This window comes from Amblyomma mixtum, chromosome 5 (assembly GCF_055824585.1).
Source record: "Amblyomma mixtum isolate Tamu chromosome 5, ASM5582458v1, whole genome shotgun sequence".
In the NCBI taxonomy this organism is placed as follows: domain Eukaryota; kingdom Metazoa; phylum Arthropoda; class Arachnida; order Ixodida; family Ixodidae; genus Amblyomma; species Amblyomma mixtum.
The window spans coordinates 15,470,831-15,489,992 of record NC_143016.1 but is presented as its reverse complement, the minus strand read 5'-3'; the positions used below and the strand labels follow the sequence as shown (position 1 = coordinate 15,489,992).

Below are 19,162 nucleotides of genomic sequence, written 5' to 3'. Positions count from 1 at the left end.
CTTTTCTGTTAACATGAAAAAGTGCAAGGCATATGGCTTGTATGTCCTTGAAAACTTCCTTGACTGCCAAAACTGGAAGGTTGCTTCACCTGCAAGCAAGGGAATGTTGGTTGTGTTAAGGCTGGACTGTGCAACATCTTAACTCTGCTGATATAGTTTTCTCAATCGGCCGCATGCAGATGTCTGAACACCTGCTTTACTGAAGGATGCCGTGGGACTGCTTTTTGGAAAGGTCAATTATTGTCATGTACAGTATTGTGCATCTTTATCATGAAGACTAAAAAAATTCCTCGCCTCAACCACTGGCTCGTTTGCGGTAAAACGGAGCACAGAGCTTGCATATTGTGGTAACGTTTGTCTTGTAGCAAGTTTTACAAAAATATTTATTTGATTCAGCCACGAATGATGCAATAGAGCACTGCACGGGCTTCAATCTGAGACCCGAGCCCGGCCCGGGCCCGAGACCTCAAGCCCGAGCCCGCTAAATTATCGCGCTAGCGAGCCCGGCCCGGCCCATGGATCCCGAAGTGAGGCCCAGCCCGGGCCCGGCACAGCCCGTTTCACAGTAACGCTTGAGGTATACTGCTCACTCTGAGCAAGTAGACTCCTACTACACCGATAAGGAACTGGCCGACAAAGGCTCTGAAACCGCAGTTTGGCTTCCAGAAAGTTGGTTCTTTTTAACCCAGAAGGAAGTGATGAAGAGTAGTGGTCGCCAGGCCCGTCTTTTGGGCAGTGATCTCGTGTAGGCAGGCAAGGATAAACTCGGAAGTTCCGAGAGCTAAATAAAAAGGGCTGCATACACGCATAGTAGTCTACTTTGTGTTCCCCCATGATTTTAATCAGTTATATTCTGCCACCCGCGAAGTATAAATATTAAAGCTGCCTAGCAATCAGTACAATGACATTTTTTAGTGAACACGAACTCGCAGGTTGAGGTCAAAGCCGAACTGGTCGCCTTTCAGCAGGCACGACAAGCTAAAAGGCTTGAGTATTTCACGGTATATGTTTGAAGACTATAAGCGTCCTAAACTAATGTGTTCTTCCCAAATGCATTTCTAATAGTGTATAGGTACAAGGGCGTCCGCAGAATTTTTTGCAGGGGGGGGCCCCGTTGGTGCCCCGGGGGGGGGGGGGGGGGGGGGGGGGGGGGGTATGTTCGTAGCAAAAAGGCGCTATTTGCGGAGTAAATTTATTTATTTATATATAAATAAAAATTAAACAAAATGCACACATGAAAGAAAAATTACAAACAGCAAATTAAAGCGCGGCTAGGAGAGGTACATTGGAGTTTATCAACGAAGAAACAACTAAAATTAATAAAAAATGCAAAAAGATGCTATATCACTTCGTGGAGAAGAGTGCTCAGTCTTCCTGCATACGGGTTCTCGACTCACCCGGATTGATGACCAGCACACAGCACAATATGTTCGCAAACACGCAACTACAGTCACTCAGTCAGTCTTCCTTGAACAGCAACTGTAGGCGCCTCGGATTTTTCTGGGCGAATTGCGTAATTACACGTGTGATAAATTCACTTCTGTGCTTCATTACACGCTCTCGGTGCACACTCATCATACACATTGATTGGAAAAACTTGAACGCGTACGTTGAAAACAAAAGATGACTATATATACAACGAAAACTTATTTACAAGATAAATGCACGCTCGCAGCTTCATACACCTCGCTCCATCTTGCTTGCGCATCCGCACAGTCGAGCAACCCCACACACACTGCTCGCCGCTCGTCGTTTTCTCGTCCGCTGTCTTGGTTGTTCTCAGCTTCGCTGACAACCGGCCACTAAAAACACCCAAGCACAAACACAGAGGCGCGCACACGTGCGAGGGCTTACTTGCCGCAGTATCCCCGAATGCGCACTTTGGGGGTGAAAGGAACGCCGCGCAACTTCCGAGGGGAAGGGACACTCGCCACTCCGGTCGGAAAATTTGTTTTTGTGTTTTTATGGGGTTCAGAGCCCCAAAACGACTCAGGCTATGAGGGATGGAGTAGTACAGAGTTCCGGGTAATGTCGACCACCTGGGTCTTTTTACCATGCACTGACACGCACAGTACATGGGCGCTGTTGTGATTTGAGGCCCAGCCAGAGGTGACAGGCGAGCCAGGCAGGCGCCATCGGGCTGCGTTGACCAAAGGCGCTGGTTTTCACAGAAGACGCAAAGAACGCTGGTGTGGGGGCGCCTCGGGAGACTGCGTCGCCATGAACAAAAGCAGCTAATCCCCTTTGCCGGAGATTCTGAAAGCGGCGCTTCTACCGAACTGCGCTACACGTGGATCGGAGGAGACAGCGAGCGGCGGCGGCGCCAACTCATCGCCCGCTTGCCCCTGAGCAGCCCGACAAAGCGGGGGTGGACACGGCTGATTTGTCCTTCCCTCCTTAAGAATTCATCGGTGACCGGCGTAACGACATAGGCGAAAACAAGATGCCCCGTGCACTGTCTGCCTCCGTGTCGCTATCTCTCTAGAGATCAAAGAAACAGACACCCATCTCAAGGCGGCTCGAAACACATGCTCGCCGGTGCCGCTGTATGTCTGGAACAGGTCGCCCTTCAGTAGAGCTAACGATGGCGTGGTTTGAAAACGGCGGAACGACGCACGCCCGGACGCGGCATTTCGCAGATGTGACCATGCGGGGCTGCTTTTACCCTTTTGACTGAGCGCACCACCGCCCCTGGTGTGCGGCCATCACTCACGGTTCGAGTGAGTGATTTTCCAGGGGGGTGCAACCGCCCCCCCTTGCCCCCCCCTCCGGACGCCCATGTATAGGTATGTTTTGGGATTACGAATGATCAGTGGCCAATTAAGCCCGATTGAATTTTACTCTTACTGCACCGCGGCATGGAAATAAGGAAATAAATAAGTCAATGAATAAAGCTTAGTTTTTTTCTCGGCGGGTACTATAACTCATAGCTCATCCGTGTAGCTGCTTCAGTGCCGTAGTTGTGTACTTCACCCTGCAATAGTGAATGAAAAGTCGGACACCAGCCGTTTCTGTACGGACCCAAGCCCGGCTAGGGCCCGTACAGAAACAGCTGGTGTCCGACGGCTGGTCACCGGCTGGTCACGGCAAAACAAATTATGTCCCGGCCCGACCCGGCCTGCGGGCCGGGCCCGGGCTTTTGGGCTGGCCCGAGCCCGTGCAGTGCACTATGATGCAACTCTGTAATCACGTGCAACGAGGTCGACAAATTGAAAGCTGCCAACGCCAGATTGCCACGAAGGGCACCATCAAAGGACTTGCACAGCTTGTAATGCTGACCTCGGTGTCCTTCGTGTCGTGGAGTTTTCCCTATGCAAACAACAGATGGTGCCACTAACACCCTTTGGCGAAAACCCTAAGTTGGCGGCTTTCGGATCGTCGATTTCGAGGCAGACTGTTACGGGTTTGCATAATGCGCGACTTAACCTCGTAAGTACTGCTGACAAACTTAATACAAGACAAAAGTTACTGCATTACCCCAGTTCTGTGCGCAGTTTCAGCGTAAATGAGCCAGTGGTTGAGGCGATAAGTCTTCATGATAAAGATGCACAATACTGTGCTTGTCTAGGAAGGCGTACCTTGATACTCCAGCACCAGGCAGGAGGATCGGGTGATGGCCAATATACAATAATGCGAGCACTTCATTGGCTTCTGCATCCATCCTGATTGGCTATATGCCACCAAGCCTTAGCCTATGGCAACTAGAGTCAGTAATATAAATAATTCTAATAGCAATTTTATTATTTCCATATTTCCTGCCCTTTGCCACTGGCTGAAGCAACAACATGCCCCACATTCACCCTTCATTATTGGCTGAATTCTAGGCCATGGCGTCTCTTCAACCAACAGTAAAAAGCAGGAAGTTTGAAGATGGAATGGAATTGAGAAAGAATGTGTATTACGCCAATCCAGGTTGTTTACACATCATAAAACGCAACACTGGCATACTATCTTCTCGTGCAGCATTTCATTGTGCTGCTTCCTCAGCATAGCGGGTGCATAATGTGAGCATCTCTGGTACCAAGTCACGAAGAAATGAAAATCAGAGAAGAGCTATGCCCCATTTTCAGTTTTTCTGCAGCTGGAAATCGGCGTGCCACCATTTTGTCTAGACAGTGCCTTACATACTTTTCCTTCAGATTTCATTTGGCTGCGTCTGCACCTCCTCGCCAGCTTTTCTTGCAAGGCCGCAACATGACAGCAACAGCCAGTGACTTGTGCAGAGTCTGTCACACTGGTCTAGAACGCTCGAGTGGTTCCGTCCGGTGGAAATAATGCAAAATTCTAAAGAAGGCATTGACTTTTACTGATAATGATTTGCACTGGGGAGAAGCTTAATAGACATGTGCATCACACATGCTCCAGCGCCTTAGCCCCGGCAAAGCAGCTGCGATGAGATTTAACTTCATTTGCTCCCCAGCATACCGCTCGAGCGCTCTAGACAAGTGTGATCGACTCTGTACACTGCCTTTCCTGCAGTGCACTTTTGATTGGTGTGGCACTTGACTGAACATTTCCTAAAGATTGCAATTTTGCATAAATTGGCAGCAGTGCCATTCCTAAGGTGCCCTGGATTAGACCATAGAGAAATTCTTTAAAACTCATTGCATTGAATTTTCATATTAAAAATGGCATAATATTTGCACAGCACTTATTGGTGTACATTATGTCAGTATATGTACACTCTTCCCTAACATTTTCTTCCAAGAACAGACTTTGGTTTCATGCAGCCGTATGAACAATAGAAAACACTCGGAGTATACTTGCAACACATTTGGACTTTGTTGGGCTGGTGTACCGTCCTGGTTGTGTGCAGTGACTCTGCAGCAGTCACTTTTTTTGTATTTCGTGAAGCAGCACATGTACGTTCGCTGTAAAATGTGCTGCTGAAAGGATGGCCTGAATGGACTATATAGCGCTGATATGGGCCACGGGCTACTGCACTAATGCTGTGCTCGTACATGGGAGTGCATACATTATTGGTGATTATACCTTGACAGTGGGTCATCCATGTTTCAGTCTCCTAGGGCTCGCTTTCCTGTGGCCTGTCCAGAGGTTGCGCCTTTAGTGTCTGCATGAAAAGTAGTCGGAGGTTTTAAGAACGTTGACATGGCAATATTAATGGTTTGTTCCCCAAATCAGGTTACAATGGCGTGCACTGCATAGTAACATGGTGCGGCAGTCATCTGCTAGCTTACAAAAGGTATACCTCTAAACCAAGTGCCTGACCCGACGCAAGCACTGAAACGCCAGTGCCGACTTCCATCTGTCGGGTGTTGCTCATCCTACCTTCTGCTCTGCCAGGCTCCTCGTCATCATCCGAGTCTTGCAAAATGTTGACCAGCTCGTCGCACACGTGGTTCACTTCAGCAGAGTCCTTCAGCAGGCCCTGAACTTTCCTGAAAATCCGCCGGTGAGGAAGGTTGTGCGTGTCAAGTTCACGGAATCATTCTCGCCACAGCTGAGGAAAACCGCATATATCACGTCACGTGAAATGTGACGTGATATATGCAGGGCACAAGTCTGGCGATTCGGGGGCACCTTTCGGCGATCGATCTGCACCTGAAATCATCGCTAGTTTCATTATTATAAAATCATTTTACAGCGGTGGATAAGAACACGTTTCCCGGTTTTGTGGCGTTGCTGTAACACTGTGCCACGCTAGTTGATCATCGTGCAGCGTCATGGCATCGCGCCGCGTTGAGCGGTCCGAGCAGTAACATCATGCACACTCTGGAAAAAAAAAATAAGCAATGCTGCATTTTACCACCACGAGCAGCTGTCGCTGATTCACTTGGCTTAGTTGATATCGATATCGTGACTCAGTCCAATGAATTTTATGAGTATTAGGTCTTCACCACCCATATTTTGGTCAATCCCCTTTGGGTACTTCGGTATAAAATACAAACTCGCTTTTGAGGAAAGGCACAGTAGCTGTCTCCGTTAAAAATAAATGGATTTTGAGAAATGAAAGGCGCAGTAAGGTCTCCTTACTCCATCGACACCTCAACAGTGCTGTGAGGGAAGGTTTGAAGGAGGGAGTGAAACAAGAAAGAGTTGCCGTAGCGAGGAGCTCCAGAAAAGTTTCGAACAGCTGGGTATCTCTAACGTGCACTGACGTCACACAGTACACGGGCGCTTCTGCAATTCTCTTCCATCGAAAGGCGGCCAGGTTCGAATCCAGGTGCTCCGGCTCAGTAGCCGAGTGCTGTGACCACTGCGGCAGTGTACACTTAGCGGTGCTGTGATGAAATGGAGAGAGAACGAAGTACTGTAGTGAAGAGGCTCTGCATAAACTTCCGTCAACAGGGATTCTTGCACTGACATCGTGCAGCACGTCTTGGCATCATCGTAACACGGCTGGGATTGAACCCGCGTCATTGGGCTCAGCAGCCAAGCATGGTAACCACTGAGCCTTCGCGGCACCATTCCCTATTTGAAGAGATAACGATCTAGCCACTGTAATAGTGGTACACGTATGCGTCTTGCATGAGCAGGCAGAATGTTTTTTTTCCCTCTTGTGAGACCGGAGGAGGGGGGGGGGGGGGGGGGGGGGTGAGTGAGGGGTAATAGACACTCATGGCCGCCATGCTCTTCACCTCCATGGCATAAGTGCCGAAACTCAATCCGGGTTTCTGGATGATCTGGATAGACTGTGGAAGCTGCCGCACTTTTGCAGCGCCAGAGAGCAGCCGTGAGCTTTTTTGCACTCAACCAAAACATCGCTTGCGTGCAATGCACAAGCTAGTCTTCACTCCCCAAACCAGACAGCAAAAAAAAAAATGCCTTTCTCATTTTTCAAACTGATACCTGTACCACCCTTGTCCTTGGCCCCATAGGTATACGTCCATAGACTAGCCTGAATCGCATATTGCACTGGGAACATTTCACGTTTTACCTTGAATTTTTCTGGAGGACCTCCTACCCAGGCTACCTGGATGACTTTGCTGTCATCCTGTTTGGTCAGCAGGTGAATGCGGGTGTTTAAAATAATGACATTCTTGGCACCGTTTATAAGAGTATACTAGGTGTTTCAGCAAACACTTTCAAAAATAGGCTTTTTGGGATAATAATATGGCTTCTGCGGCATACCATTACCAGTATTAATGGACACCAGAAAACTGGTGAACCGTCTTTAGTAAGCTGGTTAACTAATTTTTAATAAACTTTTTAATTAGTAGAGATAGGCGCGTAGTTGCAACTAGAGGTTTGTAGCCAGTTGTTTAATAGCCATATCAGTTTCTAGAATTCTGAAAATGCGATTACCCTTGGCACTGTGGCTCAACAAAATATGGCTTTCTCGACTAGTTACGTGCACTGGAGGGGTTGCTTTGCCTGTATGCTTTCTGAAGCTCATATATTTTTGCACGATGCAGCAACGTTCTCCAAACTGGTAATCCTGAAAGAGCATGCAGGCCTGCCGGTTATGAAGGTACACAATTTTATCAAAATTTTGCAAACACCAACAAAGCCATTACTGAGGGGTGTCCCATGAGCTACAATGATGAATTGGTAATAAGCAGTTTTCTAACAAAAGAATGGGGCTGCACATTCAGTTTATGGCAGGCACAATTGAAGAGATTTAGTTGCAAAGTACTGCAAATTGAAGAACATCATTACTGTAAAAACAATGGGAAAAGTTCTGGGACATAATGCTTGAAATATATTTGTATTTTTCTGTAGTGATTTAAATATTGGCATAACATTTATGACGTAGCATCGAAAAAATTTTTTATTTAGTTTGAACGTTGAAATAATGTTTACGACACAACATATTAAGTTTTAACATAATAAAATTTGGATGTAGGCATTAGCACAATGTTTACTTTGAATGCTAAACTAATGTTTGCGGCACAACATATAGCGTTATATGCTAACTGTTAGCATTAATGTAACATTTGGCTATACCATATAACGTTACTGCTATTTCCATAACGATTTATAATGTGATTCTAGAGTTAAGCGATGCCTTGTAGGTGGGAATGGTGGAGATATCGAGCCAACTTATACAGATACAACATACACAGAACAGGAACTGACGAAGCGTGGACTTTCAACTAAGTTTATTGGATAGGATGGGGCGTTTTTGTATAGTACTAGAAAGAGTGAAACAAGAGAAAGTGAATTGTTTTTGTATATCAAAGGGAACGCTGTCATCCTTCTTCCTATAATCTGGCCAAAGGCCTCAACAATTCAATTTCGCTATCTTCGAGGGCTACTGACGATGGGCTGATGCAATTTTCTGTTCCGGCTGTCCTGATCTTGAATGCTTCGATAACCTCCCTCGGTTTTTGTTTTTGCATTACCTAGGATGGTGTTTTCATCCTTTTTGTTTTTCGTTCTTGCTTGACCTGGAATGCTGGTGGAGTCATGCCGGGGTTTCTCTTTGCAATGGTGACAGTGGATAGCACAGCACGCGGGTGCCTTCCCGTTTCGCCTCCGTCAAAATGACCATTTTCAATTTTAATGCCAAAGCATTTCTTGTCTCATGAGTGGCGTGTACTAAAGCTGTCAGCAGAGCGTGTCCGAAATAATTATGTAATTAGCATTAATGACTAAGTCACTAAATTGATTAATTAAATTGAATTGATGAATTATTGAATTAGTAATTTAACCAATTTATTTATTTGTACTTCGGTGTGCCTACTAGACACTAGCAACGGGGCCCACGTCTTCGGATGTGGTAGAACCGAAGTTAGAGCGAAAACACGACTTAAAAAGGCAAAGGCATAAAAAACGAACACACAGCAACATAATGGGCAGCAGTAATAGAAATGCTTTCGCACTACTGCACCCAGACTTAAGTGCACCCCTAAAATTTTTTTTTTCTCTCCATCTGTGTTCTGCGATGTCAGTGCACGTTAAAGATACCTACGTGGTGGAAATTATTCTGGAGCTTTCCACCACAGCCCCTCTATCTCTCTTCCTTCTTTCACTCCCCCCTTCCTCTCTTCCCTTACGGCGCGGTTGAGGTGTCCGAGATGTGAGAGTTATTGCGTTTTTCATTTCCTGAAAAACCAATTTGTTTATTTATTTCTCTCGACCCTCTAGAAATTCTTCTCTGGCGCGAGTAAATTCTGCTTGATTCGTTTGCAACCTCGCCGCTGTATGACGAGGCTATCGCGCAAAAGGGAGCCCTGATTATAAGCCGCGCACGCGAACGCCATTCTTCGTATATCGCCTTTTAACCCGGACAGATGAATACGGAACACGCGCTACAAAGCGCTCCCCAAGCAAGTGAGAGGTCCTGATCCCTTTGGACTAAGGACAGGCATTTCTCAACGCCACAGGAAATTTGGAAATATATATAGAAAAAAAAAATAGTATTGTCGTGTGTGGTTCACTGCAGTCCGATCGAGCCGCTTCAGATAGACCTTTTCGGATGCGGAGTTTTCGGAGTCTTTCTGAAAATAAAGTTCTCTCTCAACTTTCTGGCGTATGATCGGCATCGTCGCATACGATGCGGACTTTAGATTAAATATCTATTCAGGCAAGTACCTGGCCAAAACGTAGTATAAAAGAATAAATTATCATACCTCTGTGCGAAATTTGTGCTCGAACAACTCGGCAATTTAGCCGGGAGAATTTTTCTTTGATTTTCTCTGAACAATACAACACTCAGTACGTGAACAAATACGGCAGTGCAAAAGGGTGCCTACGATCACCTATCATAGGAAGGTATGTAATTGGCTTACTGTCTCATCATCTTGCAGGCGATGTGAGCTTCATACAGGTCGCCTTCCAATTTGCAGATGTTAGCTTTGTTGCGGGCCGTGCCTGCGCCAAAGTATCAAAGAAAAACAAATTCAGCCATTATTTTTTATGCACTGTACAAGTGACCCAGAAGAAAATTTAAAATGCGCTTACTCTCTTGGATTTCTTCAGACCACTTCTCGAGGTTCTCGGCTTGCTCTGGTAGCAACTGCCCACCTTCTTCAGTATCGCGCTGCATCTCGTTCAACTCTGAAAACATTTCGTGCACAGAAATTGCTTTCACTCAATAATAAAGCAACCGAAATTGCATGGCATCATGAAAACCGGCAGGACGGGACGATTACCTCTTCGGAGCTTCTCCTGCAAGTGGGAAGCAGATAAACGGCAGTTATGAGTTCGCGTTCATAATATACAACGCATTTAAGAAATTATAAAAAAAAGAGAATAGATTTACCGTTTCCTGTTCTATGGCCATCCGTTGTCTTGATACGTTTTCCATCGCCGCATGTCGTAAACCGTCGAGAGCTTGGTAAAGATCCTGGTCTCCGTCCTCAGGACTTTGGGATCCCTGGAAGCGAATCAAATCAAACGGTGCGCGCATCATGAAGAACGGTGAATGCTGTTGCGCTCATGCAGTGATTAATTAAATGGTTAAGCACCGCTTAGATATCACTCACGTTTAATGAGTACTGTGACATCTTCGGGACTCGGAACACGCAGCCAAGTGACAACCGCCTTCGTACGATCAAGATCTGAAAGTGCCGCCCTGCCGCCCTGCCGCTGTCTCGTGGTGCCGCCAGTGCCGTCTGCTTCTAACGGTTCTTGCGTTTGAATTTGAATCATCTCAAAGAACAAACGAATGATAATGCATACTGCTTTCAATGTACTTGCACCGATTTATTTTCTTTTATGACGGTTTATAAAGTAAAATGAACCAGCGGTATCGAATTGAACGACTCGCGCAGCAGACCACGTGATGGTTACAGAAGCTACATATTTGTGGCGGTGTCTTTGGAATAGGGCCAAATCATTAGTAAACGTGTCAGGAAGCGGAATTCCCATAAGTAAATTACTTGTATTTAAATTTCATCTTCCAAATAGTTTTTGTTTTGTTTCTGCAGCTGAACAGTGACCATGCTGGCATAAACAAGAGATAACGTGAGGCATATACAAGCTGCTATGTAATTACTGCTTAGTCTTTTCTGAGATGCGCTCCAGTTGTGCTAGCCTGCTCCTGGAGCCAGAATGACATTGACTCAACTAATAGGTGCCGCAATTTTTGTGTGCCTCAAGTCTAACCCTTGTAACGCCATGGTTGCTGAAAACGAAACTAGCGCACCAAAACTACTTGTGACATGATTCATTTATAACTTATTTATCCGGCAAATCTTGTGAAAAGATCAGCGCAAACGACACAAGCTACGTAGGAAAGAACAACATACAAGACGCCGACAGGCGCTGTATTTATTTGGCAGGTACGTCTGTATTTATCTGACTTCAAACATTTGCTTTTGTTGTTATCCATTCACTGATGCATTTTTATTTCAACAGTGTAATCAATCATAATGAAAGAAAACAAACTTAAACTTATGGAGAGTATGCGCTGAATTGAAAAACCAAACCGCAAAACGTACTACTTTATTTTTTTTCATTTTTTTTTTGCCGCCGCGGTGGCTCAATGGCTATGGTGCTCGGCTGCTGACCCGAAAGACGCGGGTTCGATCCCGGCCGCGGCGGTTGAATTTCTTTGGAGGAGAAATTCTAGAGGCCCGTGTACTGTGCGATGTCAGTGCACGTTAAAGAACCCCAGGTGGTCGAAATTTCCGGAGCCCTCCACTACGGCGTCTCTCATAGCCTAGATCGCTTTGGGACGTTAAACCCCATAAAACCAAACCAACCAAACTTTTTTTTGGTTCTTTTCCATTCAGTTGAGTTTAGAGCAGTAACGTGAAGCGCGTGAAAACCTTATAACGCATTCTTGTATTTCTTAAGACTGATTTTGCACGCGAGCATGACCGTGCGCAGCGGTGTTTCCCCAGGGTGTACGCAACAGAAGAAAAAAAAAATGAAAAAGAAAAGAAATTGTTTTCAATGTTCTTATGAGTCAAAACATGAGGTCGAAGTAGTTTTATACCATACAGTTGGAGTTAGCCTTGCGACTATTCTGTCGGCAATTGCTCGACCTCATCGACACTCAGATATCAATAAAATACGATACATTGAGGGCACAATTCTCGCGAGACCTGTCAGAACTATCTCACCATGCATACAAACACCAACAATAGTCGTAAATTGCCGCTGTCACTATTTTGAGTGTACTTCAGTGTCCTAAAGGAAAGAGAAGGCGGGAAACCGTCCTAAATGCCCGACTACCATGCGGGTATGTGTAAAGTTTTGCAGAGAACCATGTGGCAGTGGCACCCCTGTCCTCCTGAGAGCAGGACTCCGCGTTGTGATCTGTGCTGCACATACGATAATGGTCTAAATCACCACACACACTTTATAGAGAGCACACAGGAGACGATGCTAGACCTGCCTTTATGTATCCACGCTCGAGTACGAGCAGAACAGTGCGGATGCAGCGTAGTAGAGCGGCTTCGAGCCTCTTTAGTCCCTTGGTTGCGACACTACAGGGGTCTGAAACGGCTAATTAGCACCGTTAATTTAAAGAACCGCTTGGTATTTTGAGGGACAGAACGTGCTCCGTTAAGAGGAACTACGCTATGCAGCTTGCTTCTTATGTGATCAGTGGTGCGCTCGTAACAGTAAGCGTTCACAGCCTGCGGCGACGAGCAGCGAACTATTCTTGGAAGTTTGAGGAGCGCTGCGTGCTTGCCGTTAACCGCTCCTGCTACATAGCTTTGTCTTCGCGGTGTGGAGGGAGAGTTCAGTGCGCTATAGCCGTGATGCAAAACATGCTCTGTGAACGGCCAAAGCAATGGCGAAATTAACCGAGAAATGAGGAAGGAGCGGCTAGCGTGCTTATTTTGGGCACTTCCCAAGCAAAGGTGTCAACGGCTGAGCTCGGCGGTTGTGCAGCGCGTACTGAGGCGTCGAGCCGCGAGCGCAGCCCTCCCCACACTCTCGCATGGGTGGCGCCCGTTGAGTGGGCGCCGCCCTCGAAGGAGGGGTGCTCCGCCAGCTATCTCGCGGAGGGCGGCGTGGAGCAAGACGCTTCGATGAGACGGACGGTGTCGGCAGCGGCTTCGAATGGACGACTGCGTACTAAGTAGCATTGAAAGATTGGGAGGGGGAAAAAAAAGTCAAAAACATTGACGGACGCGAAGCTGTGGGCCACAGGCGTTTGCAAGACCAATGCAGGAGTTACATACCTACCCGCCCTTCTGGGTTTTTCATGGAGCACTACTTCTGCGACAGCGTTCCGTAGTTAGGTTTGGTTTATGGGTGTTTAACGTCTCAAAACGACTCAGGCTATGACGGACAACGTAGTAAGGGCTCCGGAAATTTAGACCACCTGGGGTTCTTTAACGTGCACTGACATTTCGCCTCCATCGAAATTCGACCACCGCGGTCGGGGTCGAACCCGCGTCTTTCGGGTCACCAGCCGAGCGCCGTAACCACTGAGCCACCGCGGCGGGGGCGTTCCGTAGTTAGGCGCATATTCCGCACGCATGCGAATTAAGTTAGTCGAGCGTATTATATCTGGTATTGATTTACCGTTACCAACGTTGCCGCTGTACCTTTATATACGAGCCTGACATTTGTATGGTAATGCTTATACTAAACTGGCTGACTGTCACTGGTGGTGCTGCGATCCCGGCTGGAAGACGCACGATCGCGTTGATTTCTATCTGCTCGTGCCACTAATTATTTTTATTTGCAAAGGCTCATGGCACAGCCAACTGAACACGAATAAATCTGGAACACAGACTATAATTCTAGTATGGCCATAGTCGAAAATGTACGGGCCACCTGGTTTTCTTCTGAGCCGTGTGGTGCGACTCGTTTTCCTTCGCTAGTGCTGCAAATCATCCACACCTGTCCAAAACTGAGGGGTGTTTCAGGGCTGTTACAAGAGCCTCACTACGGGTCCTGATAGAAAACTCACTGGCCCATATATTTTTGACAAAGGGCACGTCATCACAGCGCTAACTATTGCCATCGGTGAAGTCGCCAATTAATGAAAATGTCAAGTGGCTTGGGGAGTGTGCCCTTTGTGGTCTTATGGTCCTGGTGGGACGTTCCCACGTGAACTTCTCTGTGTGGGCTTTCCCAATTGTGGGCTGTCCCACGTGCAGTCGAAACCCGCTGTAACAAAGTCGAAGACCCCGCGGTATTTATTCGCAGTAGCCGTTGCTTCGTTGTAACCTGACTTTGGCCGCAATTCTCATATGTCAGCGGGCTCTCACATGGGGGCTTTCCGATGTCGGCTGTCTGATGTGGACTGTCCTATAGACTGTCCCATGCTGGCTGCACATGTGAGCCGCGGACTGCAGCCTCTCATGAAAGGGTAGGGGCGGGTTTACGGGGCTATCGCTGTCATAGCGAGTGCAAAGATTGCGCAACGATTCCACATGTGCCCCTGTTACACACCATACGCGTAAGTGCCTCATAGTACGTTTTGATTTTTTTTTATCAGCATGGTACATGATTGCTTTGTGCCGCAAAGTACACTGTAGGTAGGCATGCTTTGCTAAAGGCACTTTTTGTTTCCAAATATCAGGAGAATTGGGACAAGAAATTGCACTACCGAAAGTTCTTTCCTCCTTTGTGCACATTTTCCATCACGCTGATGCGCAAACGACGGTGGTTTTTCTCTCCTCCTCTTGAGAAAATAAAAGCGAGAGAGCCAACAAATTATGGCCTTTAAATAGAGTTCAACTAATACAAAAGCCCTTATTCAAGAGACTTGCTATTGCTACTCTTGATGAGCTCGTGGAGCAGCGTCGTAGTGCGCGCTGCCTGAAACTTTAAGAAACCCCTGCAGCATATACGCATTACTTTGACCCGACTTATCCACTGCTTCATGCAACACCTTCGGAACCTCCACATTGGCAACGTCCCCAGGTCACGGACTACTGAGCCTTGTTTGGCTTTTATAGCCGGCACAGGTCTGCATATGTAAATTTAACTCACCCATGGCGAAGGGCACATTTGAGCAATAAAAAAAAGGAGCCTTGGGAATAGGGATCGATCCGGAACGTGCTTGAGCTTGTGAGGAGGAGGAGAAACGGTGTTTTAAGCACACTGGACTAAACTGGTGCACTGAGAGTGAATAGTTTAAGCACTTTCTTTATTAACCCCTTTTAAATATGTATACGCTTTAGTTTCGTAAAAACGCCCCCGTTCCCTTATAGTCACGTCGCAGTGTATAGGTCCCTCCAGTATGAAACCGAACAACCAGTTTGTACAAAAAGACGAATGTTTGGTTATTTCTCTAGTAGAGTAAAAAATGGCTTTTGCATATTAGGAGCCAAGGAGGAAAACTAGTCAGAAAACAGGAGAAAATGTGCTTGTCACACGTAGTTATGGAGTAATCATCAACTGAATGCTCACATTTTGTTCCCTTTCATATTGGAGGGCCCTGCGCGTACACCTTTGAAGTGCTGGCACTCGTCCTCTGGCGCACATGAGCACCGAGCCTGACGCTGTGCACTGTGCGTGCGCCGCTGCTTGAATAAATGTTTACGGATGGAAACAAATCGTACGGAATACTTGAGCTCCGCATTAAGGGCACGACGCGATAGCGTGAATGGGTAATGACCATAGGGGCGGAATTGGTCGTTCTCGACTTTACATTCACAGATTCCTGAGAGTCTTGATACCACTACTTGCGAAACGGTGCAGCTGCTAAGCGATGTGTTCCTGCCCTGCGATGGCAGATGCTCCCAGCGGTGGGCTTGTGACTCTCAGGTTGCTCTTCTCGAGCGACCTCTTGCGACAAATCATTAATCTAACGGCCACTCGTCATGGTGAGCAGTGGCTCTGCTTCCGGTTGGCAAGTTGTGGTGACGTCACAAGGTCACGTGACCTATGTGGCACACTTAGGTTGCTTCTCTGGGGATTCTTTCGGGGATTTTTCGCTCACGGTCAACGACCCCGACCATGACGCCGCATACCTGCAGTGTCAGACACCACCTATCTTTAATCTCGGTGCTGCCTTGCGTTTGTGTCAATGACGCACTGCATGAACACTAATTACGAACCGTAAATATTCAGTTCAGGATTCAGGTTCACCGGATGGAGAGCGAGATCGTGCGATAGAACCCCTAAAAGAAATGAAAACAATGCGAGGGACACCTGCACAGACTGCCAAAGTCCATATTCCAGGTTGGTGTTGGCCAATTTTGAAGCTGTGGCCGACGACCGTCTATATGAATTTTGTGCATGCGTCACTGATGATGCAATCATTTATGCAATTGTGAAAATACATTTGTGTAATCATAAGCGTGCGAGTAGAGATATACGAAATCAGCGAAGAAGGAGCGTGAAGTGCAGTTTTTGTTCAAGGAATGAGATGAAATAAAGCGTAAAATAGTAATATACAGAATCTTTCCTTCTTTGTCGCTGGGTGCGAATGTAACACATAAGGCAGACATTCATTTCGTTCCCTTGGTGTTACTGAAGCGGAAGACTCAAAGTTAATATCTAAACAGGCGTCATTAGGTCTATATCAAGACCTGAACACATCTCTGGTCCTCAAAAACCACCAGCGAAGTTACACACAAATTGGCACACAAGCTGTCTTGAACACGTTACATTCCACAGCTACGACATGACATTTATTCCATATATATCTGAGTACTTGCTTACTGGTGTAAATGAAAAATCAACAAAAAATGGTAGGGTTTTAACGTAGCTGAACCGAGTACTGCAGAAGAACTGAGGATTGGGCGAGTTAGACGTGCGAGTAGACGTGCGAAAGCATGTGTTTAGCCTGTCTGACTCATGGTTTTGCTTTGCTGGGTCATCGGCACGTCTGGAGACGATATTAGACTCTGGCTAAGCTCTGATCGAGGTTAATCTGATCTGATTTGTTTGCGCCGCAGACGGAATTGGATGAAGACGACTATGCGCAATGCAGTCGCGTCAATATTTATTTTATTTCTCACCCTCAAGGTGAGGTACGCCACAAGGTTCTTGGATGGGCTTGACCCCGTGAAAACGTGCTTTCGCACTGAAATAAACTAAATGGCAGAATCGCTAAGAGGAGGACACCGGCTCGGTAACGAAGACCTAAATGTTTGATCAATACATAGAAAGGGAAAAGATTCTCGTGCTCGTCAACTCTAAATCTTGAACACTTTGTTATTTCTGATAAGCGTTAATGAGGAATAAAAATGCGACTATCGAAGTGGGAAGGAAAAGATCTAGTTTGTGTGTTTAAATAAGCAGTATTTCTAAATAAAATAAATAAATAAATATAAAAGTGATAGCTAGTTCTTGACAAAGCTATTAAGCTACATGCGCCCGCTTGCAATCTCATAACATGTCTTCAATTCATAACATACGTTAATTTATTTTGTCACTTTAAGATTTTTTTTTGTTTTACAAGGCGGAGCCATAGAAGTGCTGAGCAAAGCTAGAACTTGAATCACCTTGTCCGTGGTAGTTCTTGTTCAATGTTCACTGTTCTGGCAGAAGGGGCGTTCGTGCTGGCTGCAAAGTCGTCGAGCTGTTTTGCAATGTGCAACCACACGCCTTGGGGTGCTTTATGATGCTAAACATGATTCATAACGTCGCAGGTGAACTGCAGCCGTTTCGGAGACTTATACAATTGTATTCTGGACGGGTATTTCGTTCATGTTTCTTCAATGAGGTACCGCATTAACGACTTTGATAATTCAAATTTCTAACGAAACGGCAGCGGTAAATGTCCTTGCATTCCCTCCCACGATGCTGTGTGGAATCTCGTTAGTTCAAACTTGCTTCGCTCAAATTTCTCGTTTATACATATGCTGCTTCATTCCTGCAAACATCGTGTTTTAAAAAGGCTTCCCTTAATTCGAATTCCACGTTATTCGAACAAATTTCGGTCGTTTTCGAGTACTTCATTATGGCTGAGTAATAAACTGACGCTGAAACAAGGGGACAATTTAAATGCGCTTCACTGGCTGGTGTGCCGCTGTATTACAAAAACGTTTTTTTTTTTTAATGCAGTGCATAGAACCAGTGGACGCTCTCCAAACTTTGCATAGCTAAGGCATGGGTCATCTATGTAGGATATTTGTAAGCCCTCCTGAATTCAAGTCCTTCCGCTTAATTCATCCCAAAGGCCCACTGCGACCCAGCTACGCAGGGACCGCCATTCAACTGTACTAGATGCGCTACAGGAGAAGTGTTCAAGACTGCTGGAGATAAATGCGTTGGAGGTCTCTTTCGATCAGGCAAGAGCCGTATTATGGGAAGGTAATGCTTCTTGTGTCGATAAGCCAAACAGTTTGCAGGCAGACGTAGCTTGATGACGCATAGTTGGCTGGCCGTGCCCCGTAGACTGCGTGGAGATTGCTCAAGCAACTCTGGCTGGGGAGCCCGTGAATATTCGAACACATTAATAGTGGGAGAATTTGTGACGGATGCGAATGCCATCCTTTCAGTAGAACAGCTTTGTTTGTTCAACGGGTGATTGTTCGCAACAAAAACATGAGAAAAAAGATGGACGGATGAAACACGGTGTCCTGACGATAGTTTATCGTAGTCTGGGGCAATGATTTCCGAGTGTCTTCACCTTTTCTCAAACAACGACACAAACACCAGGCTGAAGTAATCGCTGTGGCTTACAAGTACTCGTGCTTACCTTCTCCGAAATGTTGTAGGCATATACCAACACCTCGAGAAACTATATGTAGCATTCGGGCGAGGCTGTATAAATGAGCGACGGTGAACAGGAGTAAACTTATTTCTTTTTAGCCTAGCTTTACAGTCTGGTATATTTTTACCTCCTTGTAGAGTATGCCGCTGCTTAAATATGGCGAATAAAGAGTGCTTAAGTACGATACCCCAGCTGAAAAAAAGGGAGAGATGTTTTTTCACTTGTGACAGTTAAGCGTTGCAGGAGCTTGCCATACCTTTCTCCACAGCACCATGGCTCCGTACGCACATCGTTTGAACAAAACACGTTGCATAAAGCTAAGACTACTTACATGATTTCCACAGAGTACCGAACGTTACCATGAGGCAATCCACAAGCACTTCGGGGCTCCCAGAGGAAACGTATCACACTGCAAATTTCCACCGGCGCAGCTGCTGTATAAATCCAGTAAAAAATTTGTGGCAGTCGTCTTGGTACTTCCATCAGAAGATGAATAGGATACAAAACACATAACGCGGTATAATGCTCGCGGATCTTCTACACTCGTCAGGCTTCTGTAGCCGAATTCGCAACGTGCCTTTTGCCTCAGAACTTTATGAGGGCGAAAAAAAAAAAATGCGAGGAAACAAAACCGACGCTCCTCCCACGTTGTGCGAGGGAGCCCAATTGGCTCCC

General features: G+C 46.3%; 1 protein-coding gene across 1 annotated transcript; it reads right to left on the bottom strand.

The window, feature by feature from the left end:
* Position 1: 1 nt before the first annotated feature.
* Positions 2–19,095, bottom strand: LOC149341369 (uncharacterized). The gene is given in 9 exon segments (XM_089543454.1): positions 2–89; positions 4,993–5,071; positions 5,290–5,399; positions 9,696–9,777; positions 9,868–9,963; positions 10,059–10,074; positions 10,169–10,282; positions 10,392–10,557; positions 18,819–19,095. Coding segments are annotated over 8 exon segments (792 nt in total). The 5' UTR covers positions 18,971–19,095; the 3' UTR covers positions 2–89; positions 4,993–5,015.
* Positions 19,096–19,162: the final 67 nt, after the last annotated feature.